Genomic DNA, 27,527 nt, shown 5'->3' with positions numbered 1-27,527 from the left:
TTAAAAACATACCACTTTTTAGCCATCAAATAAGACAATGTATTTCTAAAAGTCAGTGTTGTCAGAATGGAACAGAATATACTCTAAGAAATTAGTACAAATGTTAATGTAATTGGGTAACATTATTTTTTTCAACCTAATATTCCCCTATAGTAATCTATTTTAAGACAATAATCAGTGATGTGAACAAAAATTTGTATGTAAAAATTGTTTGCAGTAACATTGCTTACAATTCCCCCAAAAAAGGGGGAAACAACTTAGATGATCAACAACAGGTGCATTTCGTTTATATACTCATCAAGTATTCTTTGTTTGTACCTGTTTATATCCTTGTAAAGTATAACCTGGCCAAATGAAGCATTATATAGCCATCAAAAATGTTTTTCAAAAGTCACTTAAAAATATAAAAAATGGGGGCGCCTGGGTGGCTCAGTTAAGCGTCCGACTTCACCTCAGGTCATGAACTCATGGTCTGTGAGTTCGAGCTCCACGTCCAGCTCTGTGCTGACAGCTCAGAGCCTGAAGCCTACTTTGGATTCTGTGTCTCCCTCTCTCTGCCCTTCCTCTGCTCAGGCTCTGTCTCTCTCTGTGTGTCACTCAAAACGAAAAAACCATTAAAAAAAATTTTTTTAAATGTGAAAAATTGGGGGCGCCTGGCTGGCTCAGTCAGAAGAGCATGTGACTCTTCTGTGACTCTTACAACTCAAGGTTGTAAGTTCGAGCCCCACACTGGACGTAGAGATTATTAAAAAATAAACTTTAAAAGAAATATATGAAAAATGATCCCTATTCAATGAAAAGAGGGCACAATATTGTACATGTGGAATGAATAAATTATGATATATTCATAAACAAAGGAACACTATTTAGCAATAAAAAATGGCAAAATCCAGATACAGTACAAGCAACAAACAGAAAACAAAAACAAATAAACAAGAAAACCATTATATGAAAATATCCAAATAAAAAGAGTACATACTATATGAGTCTATTCATATGAAGTTCAATGACATGCAAAACTAATTTACAGTGATAGAACCATGGTTACTCCTGGGAGGAGGTGTAATAAATGCAAATAGGTATGAGGACACTCTCAGGGTGATAGAAACACACTGGCGATGTTGTGAGGATATACATATGTAAAAAGCGATCCATTAAAGTATAAATATGTATGTATATACATAAATGATAGTTATCACAATGTACATTTAAGATCTGTGCGTTTTGTGATTCATACATGGTACCTCCATAAAGTACTGTAGAAATTGCATATAAAGGAATAAAGGATAACTTCAATTTGGTTAAATAAATGTGCAAAGAATAAAAAAAATATAAAATACATCAAAATATTAAAGACATTTATTTCTGGAATTACAAGTTATTTATAGTTTCTTTTTAACTTTCTGCATTTTCTACATTCTCTACAATGAGTTACGTGACTTTTATAAATGATCAGAAAAAAAAAACACTTCACATTTTTTTTAATTCTGCCTTGCCTACCAAAGAAAACTGTTACACTTGTAACTATCACAAAATTATGCAATGTGTAGAAAGACTCAGTAAATTCTTCCAACAAATTTCCTATAAATTAAAAATACTCATGTTTGTAATGTATTTGGACAAATTAAGAAAAACACTAGCTAAGCTAAGTATCTACAAGTCAACTGAGAACTCAGCACTATACTGTGGCATGATTTTAAAACATGGTCCTGCTTGCAACAAATACAGGGCTCTCATGACTCTATAAAAACTAGTTCCTGAAAACCAGTTACTTTCAAAAATATATTACTTTAAATATTCCTTTGAGCCCGACTTATCTAAATTCCATGCAAAATGCCCAAAGTAAATTCTCTTCACATTGCAAATACTCTTTGAGTTTTAGAAACTTTTACAATGTGCATAAAATAATAAATGAGAACAAAACCAAAGAAGACATACAAACCTCTGATTGTACATGCCCCGAAAGTTGTAATTAGCTCTATAATTTGGGAAAGGCTTTGGATCTAATGGCCTGTAGATGGCAGGCTCTCCCCTTTTCATAGCAAGCCCATTCAGTTCCACAGTTGGAGTTATACTACCTGTTTAAAAAAAAATATTAAAAGCACACAAGTGAAATATTTCCATAATAAATCACACAAGCCATACTTACATTACATGTCATTACCATGAAAGAAGGTGGGAGTCAATGGCCTGTCTGTATGATGGTCTCAGGGATGTAAATACAAACTACATGAACAGGAAAATTGTTTCTAATGAAATCTCTTTGGGGTTTTGGCAACCTTTTTTTATATTCATGACCAAAAATTCAATTTGAAAGTCATACTATTTCAAAACAAGGGAAACACAAGACTCATAGATTGCTTAATTCGAATATTATAAAGTACTGAACTTCAGCATAAATTACTCACCCCACGAAGCTTTCAGTTATTTAATCATTAAAAACATTATCAACTGTGAATATTTTTATATTTTGCTAATCAAGCAGCTGAAGTTAGCAATGAATACAGGGTCATCAGTAATTCTTGGACTTACCTAATAAAACTAAATTTTGAGTTTCTATCACATACAAGACAAAGCAAATATACTAATGCTTTGTATAAATAATCTTTAAAGATACACACTGAAGCGTTTTTGGATGAAGTGATGTATCTGAGACTTCTTTCAAAATAATTCCAGAGGAGAGACAGATGACAAACAAGGTAACTGTTGAAGCTGGTGGTGGGTATAGGGATGTTTACTATCTTATTTACTCTACTTTTTTGACAATTTGAAAAATCCATAATAAATAACACACAATGTAAATTATTACATCGTATTATTTTGAGTACCAAAAGAGGCTATTTAGTAAAACATATGTATATATGTTCCATATAACAAATTATACAAAGGAATCTAAAGTTTTCAGAGAAAGTAGTAATCAGTGTAAATTCTATATACACTATTTTGCTTGAATTACGCCTTCTGCAATATACATTTAAGACTCCGTTCATCACGTACAAACATGGGCCCACTTATTGCAGCAGAGAAACTGGGGCTGGCAGAAAGCACCCACCAGGGGTGGGAGAGCCGGACACAAATGCACAACTGGCAGCCATGGCATAAGCAATCCATCAAGAGTCTATAATGCTCACTTCATATCTCATTTCTAAAGCGTTCAAGTGAAGCCGCTAAAGAGTATAAGGACAGGAACTATAACCAAGGTTAAGGGGAAAAATAAAGAGAGTGGAAGGACAGAGGAGGCAAAGAAGGAAAAGATAAGCATAAGAAAAACAGCAAAGCACAGTTAACATATTGAATAGCGAGTCCAATTAGTCCAAATCCCTAATTTAATACCAATACTCAGGGCAGAGGAAGAGAAAGGCAAGAATAAAGGGATTCTCTTTTCCTTCTTTCTTTCCTACAGGATTTTACCAAAGGATAAGTAAAATGCACAAACCTTAAGCATACAGATCCACACATTATTATACATGTAAATACTCAGTGCCCATCATTCAGATCAAGATAGGAACATTTCCATAACCCAGAAAGTTCCATCACGCCTTTTTCCAGGCAACACCCACCTCCCCGAGTTACCTATTCTGACTTCTGTCATCAGAGATTTGCCTGTTCTTCAAACCTGAACATGTATTGTTCTATCTTGCTTTTCACTCAACATAGAAATTTTGTCAAATATATCAGTATTTCAAACATTTTTTATCACTGAATAGTATTCCACTGAATAAATACATTAGTTTATCTATTCTGCTATGAATGGGGCATTTGAGTTGTTTCCAGTTGGGAACAAGTATAAAGCCACAATGTTTTAGCAGAGACATACACAGTAAGTTCTCAGGTATATGCCTAGCAGTGGAATTGCTAGATCGCAGAGTAGGTTTATGGTTAACTTTATTAGAAATTGTGTAAAAGTTTCTAAAGACCTAACACCAACGAGCAGTCTATGCCTTTCAAAGTTTAAGTTTTTCTTCTTTCATAAAGATCGTAGTTTAATAACTAGCATGTTAATCAATCAGTTGTTAAGATTTATGTCATTCCGAATTTGACTTGGCCATAATCATACAGACACAGATAGCATAAAGTTCAAAAAGAAAAAAAAGCTTAAAAGACCTCATCGTTTAAGTAGGGCAATAAATAAGAAACTGTGAGTTTAAAAAGCACCAGTAAGGTGATTTTAATGCACTAATGGCATATAAATGTCCTCCCACCTATACCAAAATTGGGTGGTAAGCCAGGTAAAAGTATTATATTCATATCATTTGAATCAATAAATGATTTCATGTAAATTCTTCATTTGAATTTTTTTTTTAATGTTTATTTATTTTTGAGACAGAGAGAGACAGAGCATGAACAGGGGAGGGGCAGAGAGAGAGAGAGACACAGAATCTGAAATGGGCTCCAGGCTCTGAGCTGTCAGCACAGAGCCCGACGCGGGGCTCGAACTCACAGACTGTGAGATCATGACCTGAGCCAAAGTCGGACGCTTAACCGACTGAGCCACCCAGGCGCCCCTAAATTCTTCATTTGAAAGTAAGGCTGGTATATTTTCTTCACCGAAATGCTAGACACTGGTCTGTGTGAAGGAGAGTGGAGAAGAAGCAGACAAGTGCACACCAGGCTGAAGAGGTTTCAACACTTAGAGTGAAGTATCCCCACCTGTTTAATAAAGAACCAGACTGGAATCTCTGCATGCACACAGCCTCTCTACCTACACAGAAATGCTTTCACAGAAAACAGTTAAAGAAGAACTTTAAAGTATGAGAACCTCCAAATAATAATTCTAAGTACCACTCCACCATGTGAGAGCTGCACCCAGGTTGCATAAAAATAATCATTACATAGAATCCTCATGTGTTACATGGCTGCAAGGTTGACACAGTCAACACAGAATCCATTTCTATCGGTTTTTCGGTATGTTAAAGGAAACTTCTGTATTTATCAGTGAAAAACAGAACAAGGTTAATTGATTATATATACAAACGTATATAACAACAATTGTGGATTCCTATTATGTGAAAAATGGAAGAAAAATGCCACAACTACTTTTCAAGGAGCTACATAATACTAACACTTCAGGAAACAGCTATGTAGGAAGTTAGAATAGTCCCTGGAGCACAGCAGTCACTCAATAAATATTCGTTCAAAGAATGAACTGATTAATCAACCAAGATGCCTTGAAGAAATGGCTGGTGCTGGGACCAGGACAAGGATAATATGAGATGCCTTTGGAATCTCTTACTGTGCCAGACAGTAAGAAATGCTCAAAGAAAACTGAGGAAACGCTAGAAGGACAGTGGAGTCAACCTGAAAGGTTCATACCACTGGCTAAGTCTGTGACAAATTGAGAACCAAAATAAATAATGATAGATTATAAACCAGTAAGCAAAACAGGAATCCAAGAGTCTATAGTGATATAAATAAATGAACAAACAGAAAAATGAGGGGAAAGAAAATTCTAGGGTAGAATGTCAACTAACAGATCTAAAATAAATGGAATTAAAATATCACCCTTTGAGACAGAATAAACCTCTGTTGTTTTAAACCACAAAAAGAGACAGACAGACAGACAGATAAAATCACCCTTTGGCACTCTTTAGAATATTAATTGATTCAGAAAAGAATCATCAATAGATGCCAAATCTGGTACGTGATACAAACTTTGATGAGAAACAGAATGTTTATATAGTCTCAAAGTTTTTCCTCAGAAAACACTAATTAAACCCTTATTAATTTCTTATTATATAATAAGAAAACATACTTATTAACTAACTTTACAATAGAGAACCCTACAAACATACTCTTCACCAAGTGACAAAAGTCATCATCAATGGGTCAAATCAAAATGGGGTGTGTCCTGCTATATATCACTGAGATAAAACTAGGTCACTGGGATATTCATGCTAAAAATGCATAAATCATGAGGAAGCACCAGATAAACTCAATCAAGGGGCATTCTACAAATGAGGTGGCCTGTACTGTTCAAAATGTCATGGTCATAAAAGATAAGAAGCTCTAAGGAACTATTCCACATTAAAGTAGAATGAAAAGAAACACTAAGTACATGATCCTGATTAGATCACAGGCCTACAAAGGATATTACTGGGACAATTAATGAACCAAAATGGAATCTTTGCATTACATGATAATACGAGATCAATGTTAACTTCCTGTCAGAAGAATGGCCATGTACTTGGGAAAAAATACTTTGAAGTACGAAGGGAAATGGGATCAAATGTCCACAACTTATTCTCAAATGGTTCAGAAATGTTAACAATTGGGGAATCTGGATGAAGTGTACAAAGGAGCTCTATGTACTCTTTTTACAAACTTTACATAAGTATGAACTCATTTCCAAAAAAGTTTATTTTTTTAAGCTTATTTGAGACAGAGACAGAGCACATGAGTGAGGGAGGGGCAGAGAGAGGGGGAAAGAGAGAGAGAGTATCCGAGGCAGGCTCTGCACTACAGAGCCCAGCACAGACTCAAACCCACAAACCAGGATATCATGACCTGAGCCAAAATCAAGAGCTGGATGCTTAACCAACTGAGCCACCCAGGCACCCCTGCATTTTTTTTAACGGGAAAATTATTTCAACTGGCACTCGACAACAGAGATCTTAATACCAACAGACATATGAAAAGATGCTGACCATCATTAGTTACCAGGGATCCAAATTAAAACTACACTGAATTACTATTATACCCCCGAAGAATAGCTAAGAAATACACTATTATAGTCTGACATTATGTATTTGTATGTATTTCTTATGCATGTGGTTTTTTTTTTAAGTATGAACTTGGAAAGGGGCAAACTTTTTTTTTTTTTTAGACACAGGATTCCCTAAACTGGGGACGGGCAAAAACAGAGGAGGTTTTATTATGTTGCCCAGATTGGAGTGAAGTGGCTATTCACAAGCACAATCCCACTACTCTGACGTGTTCTGTTTCCAACCTGGGCTGGTTCACCCCACCGTAGGCAACCTGGTAGTCCCCTACTCCCAGGAGGTCACTATATCAATCCCACTGCACTATATCAGTGCAGACACTTGATTGGCATAGCACACTACAGCCCAGAACTTCTGGACTCAACCGGTCCTCCTGGCTCAGACTCCCAAGTAGCTGGGACTACAGGCACATAACACCTATATGCCTTATGTATGCTTTGGGGGTTTTGGGGTTTGGGTTTGTTTTTTTTTTTTTTAATCATCCTGACCATTTTTGTTGTTGAAATTAAAAAATAAAAGATACTTAAATACAATGGAGAACATATGGGGCAAAAGCGAATCATAAAATTTAATGCTGAACTAAGTAGTGAGCTGAACAAAACATTTTGGGCCCCCAAAAACACTTAAAAATGGGTATGTTCACAGTTCACAGCAACTGGCTTATAGGTAGGAGAGTGGTCAAAGTTTTTCCAGCTGAATGTCCAGGGAAATTCTCTCTTCAAGGACATCCTTTAATTATTGTTCTAATTAACTATTCTTTCTGACCAAAACTGTGATAGTTTCCTTACTGTGTCTAACTGATGCCTCAATAGCTTTCTCATCTTTTCAATAGGTCTAGGAATAAAAGACTGATGTAAGAACAGTAGCTGAGATACCTGTCTTCTGTGTATGCTCATCAACTTCTGGTCTTAATTCATCTTCTGATTTGATTTATACATGAATACATGCATAACTCATGGCCCAACAGTTCCAATATTAGGTCCATCGCAACAAAAATGTATACATACAAGAATGTTGACAACAGTTTTATTTCTAAGAGCCCAAAACTGGAAACAATCCAAATGTCCATCAATAGTACAATGAAAAGTAGATTACACTCATGCAATAGAATACTATATAGCAATGAAACACTATAGTGTTAAATACAACATGGATGAGTCTCACAGATGTAACGTTGAGAAAAACAAGCTATCACAAAAAAGTATAGTGTATGATTCCAACAAGCAGGCACAACAAGTTTAAGACAGATAAGCAGAACAGTGGCTTCCTCTGGAGTTGTTTAACCACTAGAAGGGGGAATGAGGGAGGCTTCTGGGGCACAGGTACTGGTAAAGTGTTCACAGTGCAAAAAACCATCAAGGTTCTACAACTGTAATTTGTGCACTTGCTGGTATGCAATATTATGCTCTATTTTAAAACTTTACCTTCAAAAATCTACTCTATCAGCTCACTGAAACACTCAACAGCAGAAACTCATCTCCACTGATCTTTCGGACTCTCCTGTTTCCTTCTGACTCCTTGCTGGTTCACCTCCCAGTCTAATCCTCTACAGTGGACCTGACGCAGAGATGGGCACAGGCTGCTCTTGCTTCATACTATAAGCCCTGAAGAGCTTGTTCTCTAACATGGCTTCGACCATTGGGTCGGCAATACTTGTGCTTCTGTTCCACTCCCACTGCCACTCCCAGTACTACTGCAGAGCAGAGGGTGTCTAGTACCTCATGCACAGGAGTTTCTTTTCTTCTTTCTTCACCCATAATCTATGGTTTCCTAACTGATCTTGCTTTTAGCATTTTCCACCTTCAATCCACATACTAAACTGAACTTCCTAAAATGCCATTTTAAACACATCATCCAGTAGCTTGTAAACATTAACCTCCTAAACCATAGATAAAATTTAATCTCCTAAACCTGGCATTCAAGTTCATCACAGTTCAACCCTAATTTATCTCCAGTCTTATCTCTTCCTAGTCACCTACCTGATCTAATTAAAAAACAATTTTTTTAAACCAAATTTTTTTGGTTAAACCAAAAAAATTTTTAACCAATTTTTTTTTAACCAAACCCATAGTCCAGAGTCCTATTTCCAATGCCTCTCCTCAGAGTACTCCCTCCACCTAGAATATTCTTTCCTCACCTCTATACCTGTCTACTCTCCATTCAATTAGCAATAATCACGCCTCGGATAAACCTCATTGGCTACGATACTGCCACTGCACCAAGCTGTCTATGCTCCATTCAAACACCTTATCTTCCTTCAACTACTCTCATCCAAGTTTATCATTACTTGTAATACTGACGGCTGTTATTATTCACTTGGTACTTGATCTTTACCACTGATGTATATGCTTTATGTACACAGCTGTAAAATCTTCACAGAAAAGAAAAATGTTTTCTATCTCTTAAATATATAAAAGCAAACGCATAATACATAGAGGCAGTGGTGTGGCACTAATGATCAATCGGTAATCTGAAGAGATTTTTTAAAAATTATAAAAGGAAACAATCTCTTACTGACTTCAATACAGGTGTGTTTCTTTACTGTAGTAACATTTTGGTTTATTTAAGCTTACTTAATAAATACTAAAATCAGCTGAACAGAAGCAAAAGGACTAGTAATAGGAAATTCATGGAGCTTTAAAAAGAGCAGTTCTTGAAAGGAGAGTCTGTGTCTACTTAGCACATGCCACATGAGAAAGAAATAAATATCAGGCGATTATGAGCATAAGCACAGGAACTCCAGTTAAATACATTACAGAGTCATTTTTGGCAGGAAAAAGTCTTTTTTTTTTTTTTTACTCCATCATAAAAATACTTAAAGTGATATCTATTGCATAGATATAATACAATATAGACATATTGTATAGATATAATATCTACTGTATAGATAGTAATGTATAGAATTATTGAGTCACTATACTATACACCTGAAACTAATATAACACCATATGTTAACTAACTGGAATTAAAATTAAAAACTTAAAAAAAAAAAAAAAACTCAGTCATACTCTCTGGTCTTTGTATCCAAAGGTCTTTTTGTCAACATTTAAAATGTAAATAATGCATCTTTGGAGTATCCACAAAGCAAATTTTTAATACAATTACAATGACGTTCCTCATTCTCTCACCTTTAATTATTATTCAGTTTTTTTCAGGTGAGCTATTAATACCTGTTAGCTATACAAGCAGCCTGCTGTAAAGAGAAGTACAGAGAATAACACATACAGAACACAACAACACAACAGAAGGAAACAAGTCAGGGCCATACCTGGGTTATTATTAACATTACTTTTGGGTGGTTTCTGAACTGGTTTGGGAAGTGTAGATTCAGTCAAAGCTTTATTAGCAACAGCCTGTTGAGCCTTCTTTATACTGCTCCCTTCGGATTCCCATGTCTGCTCACCAAGACTCAGTTGCACTGAGAACATCTTCGAAAAACATAAAGAGACAAAGAAAACATTAAATTTTTTCACAAAATAAAATATGCTGTCTGAGAGAAAAACTGATACACCACAGAATCAAAATTTTAGAGCTAGAGGTGACCTTACAGATTATTTGCAACAAAAATCTTATTCTACCAGTGAAATAATTTTAAGAGATTGTACCAGATTCTGTTCTATCCTATTTGAAGGCTTAGTGGCAGCTCTAAGTGTGCATTTTGGGTAGAATAAATCAAGAAGAAATCATTTCCCTAAATAGATTCATATTGTTAATCATTCAAACAGTCCTCAAAAAAACAGCAGAATAAAGAATAAGAGAAACTGTAAGAAAATCCACAAGGCCCTGTCTCTGTAACACTTACAAAATCTAATTCCTTAAATTTTATACTTAATACAATCTAGTCAAAAACCAGGCAACCTTACTGAATATTGTGTCACCAGGAAACTCTCAATCTTCCACAACCAACATTTAACCAGTCACCAAATTCTGTTAATTTTAATGTCATAAGTAGTTCTCAAATGTCTCTCTAAAAAAAACCAAAAAAACCCTCAAATCCAACACCCCAACTTCAGGCTAAAAACCTTTAATTTTTCCCATTCTAGCATTGGCACAAAAGTTCTATCTGTCCATCTTCATTTCATACCTACTCTTTCCCTTTCCATCCAAACATTCCATCCACACCATTATTTCCATACAAACCCAAAACTTATTCACCTTTAAAATGGAGGATTAAGTTATAAAATACACACATAATCTGCTGTTTTACTCCACAGATAGCTTACTAATTTGTAGGAATACAAAGTAGTAAAAAATATATGTGTATTACAATTACTAAGAAATAAATGTGTATTTGTAGAAAGGAGGTCAGGTAGAAAGTACCCTAACCAACTGATTAAAGTCAGCATCATCCATAATCACACAAACGGTATCATGTACCTCCTGATACGACCCAATGAGAACTATTTGGTATTCCTGGCCAAAAATGTTTAGCCTGAATCTAATCATAGGGGGAAAATCAGACAAACCTAGATAATGGCATATATTCTACATGACAAATGGCCTCAACTCTTCAAAAATGTCAATGTCATGAAAGGAAAAAAACACAACAAAAGAATGCCATAATCTGGATTTGTCTGGTTTTTCACCCTATGATTGGTCTGTATGATTTAAACTCTCCTGCCTCCTGATCTTGTAGATGTCACTATTTTCCTAGGCTCACAGGCAAGACACCTTTGAGTGGTCTTATCTCCTCCATTTCTCTCATCATTCTTTCCTGCAAACAACTATCAAACTACTGATTCAACTTCAAAAATATTTTTCAGATTTGGCCTCCTCTCTTTATACTCTTTGCCAATGTCTTAGCAAAGAATATCAACCTCTCTCTCCTAAACTACTATGAGACCATCCTAACATCATTCTCTTAACATAAGACTTTCCCATTCACACTATCCTCCTTACCACCATCAACATAAACACTCTATAAAATACAAATGTATCCAAGTCAATCCTATGCTTTTCAGAAACTTCTCTACAGAATCCCACCAGATTATTATACATCTAAAACTAATACAATGTTATATGTCAACTATATCTCAATAAAACTGGAAAAAATTAAAAGAACCCCAATAATTTCCAGTAGGAATCATGGGACGCACTGTTTATGAGTTTAAGTGGTAGCTTTACCATTTACTATATACAAAGTTAAGAAAATGACTTATTCTTTCTGTTTCCTTACTTCTTTAGTAAAATGGCACTAAAAAGAACACATAGGATTGTTGTGAAAATTTTAAAAAAATGACGTAAATGCCCCCATTAGAAAGGTAGAGACTGTCAAAAGCAAAATCCAACCACATGCTACCTACAAATACTGCATTTCAACTATGAAGACGCAGTTTAGTCCTCGCTTCAGCAGCACATATACTAAAATTGGAACAATACAGAGAAGATTAAAGATTAGCATGGCCCCTGCAAGGATGACATAGTTTAAAAGCAATGGGATAGAAAAAAAAATGTGCCATGCTAACATATCAAAGAAAAGTCAGAATGGCCATATTAATATCAAAGTAGATTTCAGAGTAAAGATTAATACCAAGGATAACAAAGTTTATTTCATGATAAATGGGCCAATTAATCAAGAAGAAATAACAATTTTAAACATTTAGTCAACTAGTAACACAGCTTTAAAATATATGAAGCAAAAACTAATAGAACTGCAAAGAGAAGTTGAAAATGCACAATTTACATCAGAAATTCAATGCCTTCTCCTCTTAATAAGTGATATAACAATTAACAAGTACATTTGTCCTCTATTTCTCACAAAACATTCACCAAGAAATAAAATATTCTGGACCATAAAACAAGTCTCAATAAATTCAAAGGATTCAAGTGATGCAAAGTATGTTCTTGGACCACAATGGAATTAAGTTATAAACTAATAACAGAAAAATCTCTGGAAAATTTCCAAACATTTGGAAACTAAATAACACATTTCTAAATAAAGGGTAAAAGATTAAATCAAAAGGGAAATTAAAAGGTATTTTAAACTGAACAAAAATGAAAACACCACATCTTGGAAAGTAACACTAAAACAGTACTAACAGGAAATTTCTAGCACCAAATACCTATTCTAGAAAAGACATAAGGTCTCAAATAAGTTAGCTTTAGCTTTAATCTTATGAAACTAGAAAAAGAAGAGCAAATCAAATCTGAAGTTAACAGGAAAAAAAAAGTAATAAAGATAAAAGCAAACATTAACGAAATATAAAATAAACTCTATAAAACCAAGAGCTGGTTCACTGCAGAGGTCAACAAAATTGGTAAACCTATAAACAGACTAATCTTGGAAAAAAAAAAAAAAAAGACATAAATTACCAGTATCAGGAAATGAGAGAAGTGATATCACCCCAGATTCTTAAAATAATAAAAAGATAAAAAGGGAGTATTTTTAACAATTTCATGCCAATAAACTTAACAACTTAAATTCTGTGAAAGACACAATTATTAAGCTTATTCAAGAAGAAATAAGTAACCTGAATAGCACTATATATGTTAAAGAAACTGAATCTGCAGTTTAAAATCTTTCCACAAACAACAACAACAACAACAACAACAAAAACCTCCAGGTCCAGATAGTTTTAATGATAAACTATACTAAGTATTTAAGAAAGAAATAATAACAATTCCCACAAACTCTTCCCAAAAATTGAAGGAGGAACACTCCTCAACTTATTCTATGAAGCCAGGATTACTTGAATACTAAAGTCAGAGTAAGATACTATTAAGAAAAACAGTATAAACCAAAACTACAGACCAATATCTCTCATAAAGATAAATGTAAAAATCCTTCAGAAAATATTAACAAGGAATGCAGACAGGTGCAGCTTCTCTGGAAACAGGTTCTTCAAAAGGTTAAAAGTAGAACTACCCTATGATCCAGCAATTGCACTACTAGGTAATAACCCAAAGAATTAAAAAAATACTAATTCAAAGAGATACATGTACCCTAATGTTTACAGCAGCATTATACATACAATAGCTAAATTATGGAAACAACTCAAGTTTCCGTCGACTGATGAATGGATAAAGAAGATGTGGCATGAAGGGAAGACCCAAAAGGTGAGCTACAGATCTCTCAACAGAAACTTGGCAAGCCAGAAGGGAGTGGCATGATATATTCAACATGCTGAATGGGAGAAATCTGCAGCCAAGAATACTCTATCCAGCAAGGCTATCATTCAGAATAGGAAAGATGAAGATTTCCCAGACAAACAAAAACTAAAAGAGTTTATGACCACTAAACCAGCCCTGCAAGAAATGTTAAAGGGAATTCTCTAAGTGGAAAGGAAAAACCAAAAGTGACAAAGACAAGAAAGGAACAGAGAAAATCTCCAGAAACAAAGACAAAACAAGTAATAAAATGGTACTAAATACATATCTATCAATAATTCTTCTGAGGTAAATGGACTAAATGTTCCAATCATAAGACACAGGGAGTCAGAATGAATAAGAAAACAAGACCCATTTATATGCTATACACAAGAGACTCATTTTAGACCTAAATACACCTGTGGACTGAAAGTGAGGGGATGGAGAAACACTTATCATGCAAATGGACTTGACTATATCATAATAAAGGGGATTACCCAACAAGAAGATTTAGTAATTTTAAATATTTATATATCCAACGTGGAACCACCTAAATATATAAAACAATAACAAACATGAAGAAACTCATTGATAATAAAACAATAATAGTAGAGGACATTAACACCCAACTTACATCAACAGATAAATCACATAAGCAGAAAATCAACAAGGAAATGTGACGTTGAATAATACCCTGGACCAGATGGACTTCACAGATATATTCAGAACATCCCATCCTAAAGCAGTAGGATGCACATTATTTTCTTTTCTTGTTTTTCTTCAAGTAAGCTCCATGCCCATCATGGGGCCCAACAGTGGGCTTCAACTCAAGACCCTGAAATCAAGACCTGAGCTGAGATAAAGAGCAGACACTTAACCGACTGAACCACACAGGAGCTTCCAAATACACATTCTTTTCAAGTGCACATAGGATATTCTCCAGAATAGATCACATAATTGATCACAAATCAGGCCTCAACAAGTACAGAAAGAATGAGATCATACCATGCATATTTTCTGACCAAAATACTATGAGGTCAAACACAAGAAAAACCGGCAAGAGTACAAAGTCATTCTTCTAAATAATGAATGGGTCAACCAAGAAATCAAAAAAGAAATTAAAAATACATGCAAACAAATGAAAATGAAAACACAATGTCCCAAAACCTTTGGGATTGAGCAAAAGTAGTCACAAGAGGGAAGTATATAGCAATACAGTCCTACTTCACGAAGCAAGAAAAATCTAACATAAATAACCTAAGCTTACACCTAAAGGAGCTAGAAAAAGAAAAACAAATGAAGCTTAAAGCCAGCAGAAGAAGGGAAATAACAAAGTTTAGAGCAAAAATTAAATGATATAGAAACTAACAGATCAATGAAACCAGGAGCTGTTTCTTTGAAAAATTAATAGAATTGATAAATCTCTAGCCTGACTTATCAAAAAGAGAAAGAACACAAATAAATAAAATCACAAATGTGAGAAGAAAAAGCACAACCAATGTCACAGAAATACAGTTATAAGAGAATATTATAGAAACTATATGCCAACAAGTTGGACAACCTGGAAAAAAACGATATATTCCTACAAACATATAAACTACCAAAACAGAAACAGGAAGAAATAGAAAACTTGAACAGACTGATACCCAGCAAAGAAACTGAATCAGTAATCAAAAATCTCCCAACAAACAAAAGTCCAGGGCCAAATGGCTTCACAGGGGAATTCTACCAAACATTTAAAGAACAGTTAATACCTATTCTCAAACTATTCCAAAGAAAAAGAAATGAAAGGAAAACTTCCAAATTCATTCTATGAGGCCAGCATTACCCTGACACCAAAACCAGACAAAGACTCCACGAAAAAAGAACTACAGGCCAATATCCCTGATGAACACTGATGCAAAATTCTCAATAAAATACTATCAAATTGTGTTTTGTCCAACAGTACCTTAAAAGAATCCTTCACCATGATCAAGTGAGATTTATTCCCATTTGCAAGTGTGGTTCAATATCCATAAACCAAGCAATGTGATACACCATATTAATTAAAGGATAAGAACCGGGGCGCTTGGGTGGCTCAGTCAGTTAAGCGTCAGACTTCAGCTCAGGTCATGATCTCACAGTTTGTGAGTCTGAGCCCCTCATTGGGCTCTGTGCTGACAGCTCAGAGTCTGGAGCTTGGTTTGGATTCTGTGTCTCCCTGTCTGCCCCTCCCCCATTCTCACTCTGTCTCTGTCTCTCTCTAAAAATAAACAAACATAATAACAAACAAACAAATAAATAAATGGATAAGAACCATATGATCCTCTCAAGAGATACAGAAAAAGCATTTTATAAAGTACAATATCCATTCATGATAAAAAAAAAAACCTCAACAAAGTAAGGTTAGAGAGAACATACCGAGAACATACCTCAACATAATAAAGACCACAGTTAATATCATACTTAATGGGGTAAAACTGAGCTTTTCCTCTACTTTCAGGAACAAGTCAGAGATGTCCATTCTCACCATTGTTATTTAACATAGTAGTAGAAGTCCTAGCCTCAGCAATCAGACAACACAAAGAAATAAAATGTATCCAAATCAGCAAAGAAGTCAAACTTTCAGTATTTCCAGATGACATGATACTCTACATAAAAAATCCAAAAGACCCCCCCCCACCCCAGAACTTGCTAGAACTGATACACAAATTCAGTAAAATTACAGAATACAAAATCAACATACAGAAATCTGTTGCATTTCTATACACCAAAATGAAGCAGCAGAAGGAGAAATCAAGGAATCAATCCCATTTACAATTGCACCAAAAAACAAAAACTTAACCAAAGAGGTAAAAGATCTGGACTCTGAAAACTATAAAACAATGATGAAAGAAACTGAAGATTACACAAAGAGATGGAAAAACATTCCATGCTCATGCACTGGAAGAGTAAATATTGTTAAAATACCTGTACTACCCCAAGCAATCTACACATTTAATGTAATCCTTATCAAAATAACCACAGCATTTTTCACAGACTTACAACAAATAATCCTAAAATTTGTATGGAACCACAAAAGACCCCAAATAGCCAAAGCCACCTTGGGGAAAAAAAAAACAACAACAACAACAAAGCTGGAGGCATCACAATTCCAGACTTAATGCTACATTACAAAGCTGCAGTGATCAAGACAGTACGGTACTAGCACAAATATAGACACAAAGATCAATAGAACAGAATAGAAAACCCAGAAATGAACCCACAATGGTATGACCAATCTTCAACAAAGCAGGAAATAATATCCAATGGAAAAAAGTCTCTTCAACAAACGGTGCTGGTGAAACTGGACAGTAACATGCAAAAGAATCAAACTGGATCATGTTCTTATATCATACAAAAAAAAATAAATTCAAAATGGATGAAAGACTTAAATATGAGACAGGAAACCATTAAAATCCGAGAGAAGAATACAGGCAATAACCTCTTTGATATTGGCTGTAGCAAGTTCTCACTAGATAGGTCTCCTGAAGCAAGGGAAACAAGAGCAAAAATCAACTCTTGGGACTTCACCAAAATTAAAAGCTTCTGCACAGCAAAGGAAACAAAACAAAACTAAAAGGCAACCTATGGAATGGAAGAAAATATTTGCAAATGACCTGATAAAGAACTAATATCCAAAATCTATAAATAACTTATAAAACTCAACACCGAAAACCAAATAATCCAGTTTAAAAATGGGCAAAAGATGGGCACCTGGGTGGCTCAGTCAGTTTAGCGTCTGACTTTGGCTCAGGTCATGACCTCGCCATTTGTGAGTTCAAGTCCTGTGTCTGGCTCTATGCTGACAGCTCAGAGCCTGGAGCCTGCTTCGGATTCTGTGTCTCCCTCTCTTTCTGTCCTTCCCCTGCTCGTGCTCGCTCTCTCTGTCTGTCTGTCTGTCTCTCTCTCTCTCTCAAAAGTAAATAAACATTAAAAAAAAATTTTTTTAATGGGCAAAAGACATAGACATTTTTCCAAAGAAGACATACAGATATGAAGTGAAATATCACTTCACACCAGTTAGAACAGCTAAGATTAACAACACAGGAAACAACAGGTATTGGATGTGGAGAGGATGTGGAGAAAGGGGAATCCTCTCACACTGTTGGTGGGAATGCAAACTAGTGCAGCCACTCTGGAAAACAGTATGGAGGTCCCTCAATTAAAAAAAGAACTACCCTACAATCTAGCAATTGAACTATTAGGTATTTACCCAAATGACACAAAAATACTGATTCGCAGGGGCATGTGCACCCCAATGTTTGCAGCAGCATTATCAACAATAGCCAAATTATGGAAAGATCCTACGTCCATCAACTGATGAATGGATAAAGAAGATGTGGTATATATATAATGGAATATCAGTCATCAAACAGAATGAAATCTTGTCATTTGCAACAATGTGGATGGCGCTAGGGTGTATTATGCTAAGTGAAATAAATCAGTCAGAAAAAGACAAATACCATATGATTTCACTCATATGTGGAATTTAAGAAACAAAACAGAGGAACATAGGGGAAAGAAAAAGCGAGGCAAATCATAAAAGACAGTCTTAACCATAGAGAATAAACTGAGGGTTGCTGGAGGGGAGATGGACAGGAGGATGGGCTAAATGGGCGATAGATATTTAGAAAGACACTTGTTGATGGGGCCCCTCGGTGGGTCAGTCGGTTGAGCATCCAACTTCAGCTCAGGTAATGATCTCGATATTCGTGGGTTCGAGACCCATATCAGGTTCTGTGCTGACAGCTCAGAGCCTGGAGCCTGCTCCAGATTCTGTGTCTCCCTATCTGCCCATCCTCCCCTCCCCGCTCATGCTCTGTCTCCCTCTCTCTCTAAATAAGTATTTTTTTTTTTTTAATTTATAATAAAATAAATAAATAAAGAGAAAGACACTTGTTAAGGTGCCTGGGTGGCTCAGTCATTTGAGTGTCCTACTTTGACTCAGGTCATTATCTCACGGTTCATGAGTTTGAGCCCCACATCAGGCTTGCTGCTGTCTGCGCAGAGTCTGCTTCAGATCCTCTGTCCCCTCTCTCTGCCCCTCTCCCACTCATTCTCTCTCTCCTGTCTCTCTCTCTCCCTCTCTCAAAAATAAACATTAAAATTTTTTTAATATTTTAATAAAAAAATCTTTAAAATGTTTTTAATTTTAATTAAAAAAGAAAAAAAAGAAGGGCACTTATGATAAGCATTGAATGTTATATGTAAGTGATGAACCACTAAATTCTACTCCTGAAACTAATATTACACTATATGTTAACTAACTAGAGTTTAAATTAAAACTTGAAACAGAGGAAAAAAAAAAAAAAAAAAACAGAACTACCCTACAATCTAGCAATTGCACCATTAGGTGCAATCTCTACCCAAAGGATACAAAATACTTATTCAAAAGGATACATGCAAAAAAAAACAAAAAACAAAAAACAAAAGGATACATGCACCCAATGTTCATAGCAGCATTATCAACAATAGCCAAAGTATGGAAAGAGCTGAAATGTCCACTGAGTGGTGAATAAAGAAGATGACAGATAGATAAAGATATTGATACAGATACAGATATATAGATGTAGATATAGATATAGACATAGATTTAGATTTAGATGATATAGATATAGATGTAGATATAGATGTAGATACACACACATATACATACATACATACAATAAATAGAGTCTTATTCAGCCATAAAAAGGAATGAAATCTTGCCACTTGCAAAGACCCGGATGGAGCTACAGAGTATTATGCTAAGCAAAATAAGTCAGAGAAAGACAAATATCATATGATTTCACTCATGTGGAATTTAAGAAACTAAACAAATGAATAAGGGGGGGGGGGGAAGAAAAGAAAGAGTGAGGTAAACCAAGAAACAGACTCTTAACTAGAGAACTGATGGTTACCAAAAGGGAGGTGGGTAGGGGGATGGGTAAAATAGGCGATAGGGAGTAAGTAGTGCACTTGTGATGAGTAGGTGTTGTATGGAAGTGTAGAATCACTATACTGTATACCTGAAACTAATATTATACTGTATTTTAACTAACTGGAATTTAAATAAAAACTTAAAAATATACATATATATTAACAAATGGAATCCATCAATATAGAAATGAGATTATAACTAAGTATTTTAATACATTATAACTAGGTGTTTTATCCCAGGAATTCAAGGGTAGATTCTACATCTGAGAATCAATCAATGTAATTCACCACATTGAGATTAAAAACAGAAAAACCATATATTACCATCTCAATCACTGCAGAAGAACCAACATGACAAAAATCAACATCTATTCATGTTAAAAACTCTCAGTAAATATTAAGTAGAAAGGAATTCTTCAATCTGATACAAAGCATCTACAAAAAAAAAAAAAAGGTACACCTAATATCATAATTAATGGGGGGAAACTGCAATATTGCCCATAAGATCAAGAAGTTAGAGATACCTTCTCTAACCACTTCTATTCAACATTGCACTATAAATTCTAACCAATCCAATCAGGCAAGAGAAATCAATAAAAGACATTAAGATTGGAAAGTAGGATTTAAAGTTGTCTTTATTCAAAATGACATGTGGAACCACCAATAAAATCTTTTAAAAAAATTTTTTTAAGGCTACTAGAACTGATAAATGAGGTTAGCAAGATTTCAGAGTATAGTACATCAATCATACACAAAAACTGGTGTCTTTTTATATGGTAGCAAAATCAGTAAGAACAATTAGAAATTGAAATTTTAAAAGATGTGGTTTACATATACAATGGAATACTACTTGGCAATGATAAAGAATGAAATCTTGCCATTTGCAACAATGTGGATGGAACTGGAGGGTATCATGCTGAATGAAATAAGTCAGTCAGAGAAGGACACATATCATAAGTTTTCACTCATATGTGGAATTTGAGAAACTTTACAGAAGACCATGGGGGAAGGGAAGGGGAAAAAAATAGTTTCAAACAGACAGGGAGGCAAACCTTAAAAGACTCTTAAATACAGAGAAACAAACTGAGGGTTGATGGGGGGAGGTGGGGGAGGGGGGAAATGGATGATGAGCATTGAGGAGGGCACTTGTTGGGATGAGCACTGGATGTTGTATGTAGGCGATGAATTATGGGAATCTACTCCTGAAACCAAGAGCACACTATATACACTGTATGTTAGCTAACTTGACAATAAATTATATTTTAAAAAAATCAAATCAAATCAATCAAATGTCAACATCAAAAGAAAAAAAGAAATTGAAATTTTAGGGGCACCTGGGTGGCTCAGTCAGTTAAGCATCTGACTTCGTCTTAGGTCATGATCTCACGGTTCATGAGTTCGAGCCCCGCATTGGGCTCTGTGCTGACAGCTCAGAGCCTGGAGCCTGCTTTGGATTCTGTGTCTCCCTCTCTCTCTCTGCCCCACCCCTGCTTGCGCTCTGTCTCTGTCTGTCTCTCAAAAATGAATATTAAAAAAAAATTTTTTAAGAAATTGAAATTTTTAAAATAGCATCAAAAATATGAAATATTTAAGCATAAACCTAAAGACATAAAATACCTGTCTACTGAGAACTACAAATATTGTTGAAAGAAATTAAATAATGTCTAGATAAATGAGAGATACTTTGTTCACAGGTTGGAAGACTCAATTTTTCTACCATGTTAATTTGCCCCAAACTGAGCTACAGATTCACAGCAGTTCTATTCACAATCCCAGCAGGGTGTTTCATAGAACAGACAAGCTGACTTTAAATTTATATAAAAATGCAAAGAAACAATTCTGAAAAAGAAGAACCAAATTAGAGGGATAATACTACCAGATTTCAAGAATTAGAAAACCACAGCAAACAAAACACAGCATTTGCATAAAGATGAGAAAACAAATCAACAGAATAGAACAGACTCCAGAAATAAACATATATACGGACAGCTGATTTTTGACAAAAGTGCAAAAGTGATGCAGTGAAGAAAGGGTAATCTCGTCAACAACTGGACGTGCATCTACAAAGAAATAAATAAGCCTTCTTCCATATCTCACATGGCATACAAAAAGCAACACAAAACGGCAATTAGATCTAAATGTAAGACCTAAATGTCAAACCTAAAGTGATAAAATATCTAGGAAAAAATGTGAAAATCTTATGATCTTTGATGAGCCAAAGATTTCTTGGACATGAGGCCAAAAGCACAATCTATACAGAGAACAAATGAAGAAATTGGGATTCATCAAAATTAACAACTACTGCTCTTCAAAAGATACTGTTAAAAAAAGAAAAGATAAACCACAGAGTAGGAGGAAATATTTGCCAAACATATATCTAATACAGGACTTGTATCCACAATATCCAAAAAGAAACATCATCAGAGAAGACACCAGAGTAGGAAGCTCCAATAAAGGCAAAGTGCCTGTCACATAGCAAACACTCAATAGATATTTTACCAATGATTTTTTTAATCATATATACTACTAACAAGCAATGACATAATTATCTGAGTACTCCCATCATCAACATAGTTGCCAAGAATTTATAAATCATCCTTCCATTACACCACACTAGAACAGATATCATAATTTCTAAAATTACAGATAAGACAACTGAAACTCTAAATTACTTTCTCAAGGCTACATTAGCTGGATAATGTAGGGCAAAAATCAAGCCTGACAAATCTAGCTAAGATTTAAAAAAAAAAAAAAAAAAAAAAAAAAAAAAAAAAAAAGGACTATCTGGCTTCAAGACCACTGGATGATACGGTCTCCCTCAATAATAAAGCTACTCCAAAGTAAACCTCCTTGAAGTGCCGCTCCTGGAGCTTTCTCAACACTTAACTCATGCATACCAACAACTTCTCAAAATAGGGAAATAAAGGAAAAGAAGAAAATACCATTCTGTGTTCTTTCTGGCTCTTTTCTTTATACTCACATTATAATAGCCTTCTTTAGAGATATGAAAAATCCAAACAACAATCCATAAAAAAAATGAAGAACTGTATTTAGTTACCTAGGATATACAGCAATATCACAGTAACTCACACTAACATAAGGTATACTAAATTACTTCTGAATTAAACTTGAAAGTGAGCAGAGAAACAAAAGAGGGCAAGGAAAACACTGTAATTTTTTATTTAATAGTCATAGGTTAAAAGTTGCCATAAGCTGGGGCGCCTGGGTGGCTCTGTCGGCTGGGCGTCCGATTTCGGCTCAGGTCATGATCTCACGGTCCGTGAGTTCGAGCCCCGCGTCGGGCTCTGTGCTGACTGCTCAGAGCCTGGAGCCTGTTTCGGATTCTGTGTCTCCCTCTCTCTCTGACCCTCCCCCGTTCACGCTCTCTCTCTGTCTCAAAAATAAATAAAAACGTTAAAAAAAAAAAAAAATTAAAAAAAAAAAAAGTTGCCATAAGCTGCTTAGATTCTATAAGACTCAGTGTGGGAAAGAGGAAAGCATGTAAACATAAGACAGATCACTATTTCCGATCAAGAAGTATGTATGAAAAGATAATTCCACACTACCTTGAAGACATTTATGTTTCTCAACTCTGGGTGCACATGTGAGTCATCTTGAGTGCTTAAAAAAAAAAAATCTTGATGTCTGGGCCTCATCCAAGACCAATCAAATTAGAATTTCTGAGGTTAAGACTCAGGCATAAGTATTTTTTAAAGCTTCCTTGTGATTTCAATGAACAACCAAGGTTGAGAACCACTACTGTAGGTGTGTGTGTATATAATATAAAAACATATATGCATGCATACACAAATATGTATATTGTCATATAACTGGTTAATGTCCCAAGAAAACAAATGAGTTAGAGCTATGTTTAAATTTTTGATGCCAGAGATAATCATTTAGTTCATTAAAATACATTACATGTCTCAAAACTACTGATAGACATACATCAATGAAAGTGACTTTGCTTTCCACAAAAGGGATCCAGACCCAGCAAATTAATTCTAACACTAATAATGAAAATTAGACTCATAAATGTTATATTTCCTTTAGGAATCTGCTAATTATTTTAGTACTTTCTCTTTTAAAAAAAAAATGAGCTACAGCTAAATAGGGTGGTCTATGACCAAAGCACCCTGAGCAATAACACAGGTTGGCAAAAGAATCCCCAAATCTTCTTAGAACCCAAGAGAGTCCTGGGACTGTCTAGACACCAGAAGGTGGATCACAACAAACCTGGTCCTTTAGAGAGGGAAATTGATGACATTGAAGAAAGGGAGGGGAGGGAAGGAGAGGGAAAGCTAGAGGAATAGCCTTGAATAGGTGAGAGGAGTTGGGATCTAGCACAGAAATAGAGGGGCTGGCCGCCCTACAGGCAGTCCATCCACAGTGCAGAAGGAAAGGCAGAGTTTGGATTTAGGCCGGGATTTTGCCAAGCAAGTGCTAACCAAGGGAAGCAAAACTGCTGAGGGTCTATACAAGGTATATGGAATTTAAGCTGGTTAAGAACTAGGTGAGGACTGAGGGAAGTGAGAAAGAGTAAAAGAGTGGTAGAAATCAATGGATTTGTGGTGTGGAAGAACTACTGAAGTCAAATAGAGGGAATGAACTAGAAAGTTAGGAGGTGTAAGAGAGAGATGAATGCTTGAGATTAAAATTTTGGAGGGCCTTGCAATTATTGGTAATGATAATGTCAATAATATGATCACAGGAATGAGTGGCTGAAGGAGAATGGAAGCAAGATAATAAGAAAAGCCCAAGAAACTGAAATGTCAGCATGTTGGAACAATAATCTTTGTAGACAGTGAAATCAACAAAAATTAATACATGATGAGTCAGAGTAAAAGTGAGGCATGAGAAACATAATGGAACCACCCAGAAGTGAGCAAAATGACAACCATGTGAGGACGCGGAGGTTAGTCTATTCACATGAAATTCAAAGCTGAAGAGCTATCTCAAGGAAGAATTCCTGGAATTAGAAATGAGGAGCTACGAAGACAGACACCAGAGGAACCATAAAATACAAAAGAATAAAGTATTTATTAACACTAAAGAAGCTCAGTCTAGTACAAGACTAATGATCAACATACATCATTACATACAGCACAACAATGTCTACACCTGCGTAAGGCAGGTCCTCCTGAAAGCCCAGGGCAGGGATCAGAGAAGTTTCACGGAAGTTTAGAAGATGTGGTATGTGACCTAAGTGTTCAAAAATGAATAAGAACAAAAGGCCCTCAAGGAAGGGAGGCGCTACAAGATAGGCAAAGGAGAGAGATATGAAAAAAACATGAAACATTCTAAGAAATGCAAACAGTTCAATGTGATTAAGGGCAGAAAGAGTATGAAATGAATATGAATTAATGCGTCTAAAAGAGAGTCAGGATAAATGACTTAAGGCCACAACTTTTTTCTCTACACAAATGATATGAATCATAAATCATATCATATTCATAAATCATTAGTTTATGAATAAATTAAACTGTTGACAAGAAATCTTCATAAAAGCTTCTAACAGGGAACTGAATTAATGGATTTGAGTTTCATCTTCTATTCCTTACTTTGAAGGAGGTGCTAGAAAACAAATAATAAATAGCCAGCTGCTTTATACAGATTAACCAACTTTTACAGAATCAATTACTTCAACATACAAAAATTTATGAAAATTATCGTAACCTTCAAATCCATGATTAAAAATGTATCAAAGAAATCTGTGTACAACTGAGATTTTTTAAAACATATGAATAGAGTTCAAACATAAATGCATTGACTATAAACTTCTTTGTAACATGTATACATACAAACATATATGCCTGAAGTTATATATATAAATATAAGCTGCTTTTCCACTTAAGAAAACAATATTATACATGAATGTATAAACAATAATAACTGGTATATACAACTTTTATAAATGATATAACTTAGAATTCCATATCACATTGGGAAAGATGTCTCACTAGGTAACTGTTGCTAGATTTCCTCTGTCTCCATTTTTACTTTAGCAGTTATAATTTCATGGAAAGAATACTACACTTGGGAGCCAAAGAACACATATTCAAGTGCTGGCACTGGCACTTATGAACTACTATTAAGCAAGCCAATTAACTTTTCTCTGCCTAATTTACAAAACAGAAATCAAAAATTCACATTTCATGATTCATTAAGATTTTTGTGAAGTACTGTATCTGAAAGAGCTTTGTAAACCATAATGAGCTATAAAATTGTTTAGTTACAGACTTCTAAACATTGGTAAAATAGGACTAAGAGCCTTCAGGTAATCTGCTGCCCCTCCCCCGCAAAATGAAGCACAATTAAAACCTGAGATGACAAATCTGATAGACTTTGATAAGCATGTCTCACCACCTCTCTTCATAACCTTACCTTCGAATGAGCAGGCCCTCTTTCTTTCAGAAGTTTATACTGGGGTTGGACTCTATTGAAACGGGCTAACTCATTTACCAGACACATTGGAGTTTTCTCTTTGGGGTTTGCCATTTTATCTTGGAGAGAAGCTGTAAATAAAAAGGCTGTAAAGTTTTTGTGAAGAATGACTTTACAAAATGGATGAAAAGCTAGTTTTGACTTTTTTCGATTGAAGTTAGATTGTAAATTTGGATTAAATTATTTTCATGAATTTTATATAAAAAAATCATATCATCTAAAGTCTTCCATTACATGCAACAGAAATATGTACCACATTTTAAACAGTAAATTAAGGTAACTTTCTCCCTAAGTACCTAAGTTGCCCTCTCTATATTTTTTGATAACAACATGCTTAAAGATTTTTAAATTATAATAATTTTTAATTTATAACTTCCCTTTCCTCTCAAAAAAATTTTATAATAAACACAATTCTCCCAATTCTTATTACCATAAAACTAAATTCTTTCTACCTTCTTAAATCATTTTTTCCAGTTTATTTCTTCGGAAATCTCTACACCCAACATGGGGTTCAAACTCATGACCCCAAGATCAAGAGCTGCATGCTCTACCAACAGCCAGCCAGGTGCCCCAACCTTTTTTATCTTTTGGTCTGATTTTTTTTCCTTCTAATTTTGAGGCAGCATATTAACTGTAAGAGCTTTAGACTTGGGAATCAAGTCTAAGTACTAGCTCTTCCAACTATTATTTTTTAGCAACTTCCTTTTCTTTTTTTTTTCCTAACAAAATTTTGAAAGAAGCAAAAAAGGATAATTTAACCAATGTCCATGTCCCTACCACCTAGAACTGAAATTAGTTGTTCCATGACTGTTTTAATTTTATTAAAAGAAAAGTATTATATTCCAGTTAAGCTCCCTTTATCCTTTGCAGAAACCACTACTACATGAATTTAGAATATATCCCTCTGGGAGGCGCCTGGGTGTCTCTGTCAGTTAAGCATCCGACTTCGGCTCAGGTCATGATCTCGCAGTTTTTGAGTTCCAGCCGAGCATCGGGCTCTGTGCTGACAGCTCAGAGCCTGGAGCCTGCTTCAGATTCTGTCTCCTTCTCTCTCTCAAAATTAAGTAAACATTAAAAAAAAAATTTAGAATATATCCCTCTGGGATATTTTAAAATACGTTTATATATGCATGCATGTATGTCCACGAAAAAACATATAGTCTTGATATACATGTATACATATACACATGGTTTTGTAGTCACATTAATAGTAATATTAACATAATTTAACATAATAGTAATAACATAATATTAACATAATTTTAATAACTTACTTTCTTCAATCTTCAATTATGTTTTTGATATTATCACTTATATAAATCCATTGCATTACTTTTA

The 27,527-nt window shown here is 35.0% G+C and overlaps 1 protein-coding gene and 2 pseudogenes across 5 annotated transcripts in view; 1 reads left to right on the top strand and 2 right to left on the bottom strand.

The window, feature by feature from the left end:
* The window catches only part of STAU2 (staufen double-stranded RNA binding protein 2), a 310,778-nt gene that overhangs the window by 250,134 nt on the left and 33,117 nt on the right, over window positions 1–27,527 (bottom strand). For 3 of the 5 annotated variants that reach the window (XM_049633242.1, XM_049633243.1, XM_049633244.1), the window contains exons 3-4: window positions 9,988–10,147; window positions 1,943–2,078 (exon numbers count right to left, since the gene is read on the bottom strand). In XM_049633242.1, coding sequence (XP_049489199.1) covers window positions 1,943–2,078; window positions 9,988–10,147 — 296 coding nt within the window. Of the gene's footprint in view, window positions 1–1,942; window positions 2,079–9,987; window positions 10,148–26,129; window positions 26,261–27,527 lie in introns of all 5 variants that reach the window. The other 2 variants (XM_049633240.1, XM_049633245.1) reach the window with 1 other exon arrangement.
* On the bottom strand, window positions 8,878–8,944 carry LOC125924999 (uncharacterized; annotated as a pseudogene).
* LOC125925026 (uncharacterized) lies at window positions 12,057–12,169 on the top strand (annotated as a pseudogene).

This window comes from Panthera uncia, chromosome F2 (genome assembly GCF_023721935.1).
Source record: "Panthera uncia isolate 11264 chromosome F2, Puncia_PCG_1.0, whole genome shotgun sequence".
Lineage (NCBI taxonomy): Eukaryota > Metazoa > Chordata > Mammalia > Carnivora > Felidae > Panthera > Panthera uncia.
The sequence above is the reverse complement of the archived record's forward strand: the minus strand, read 5'-3'. Positions and strand labels throughout refer to the sequence as shown.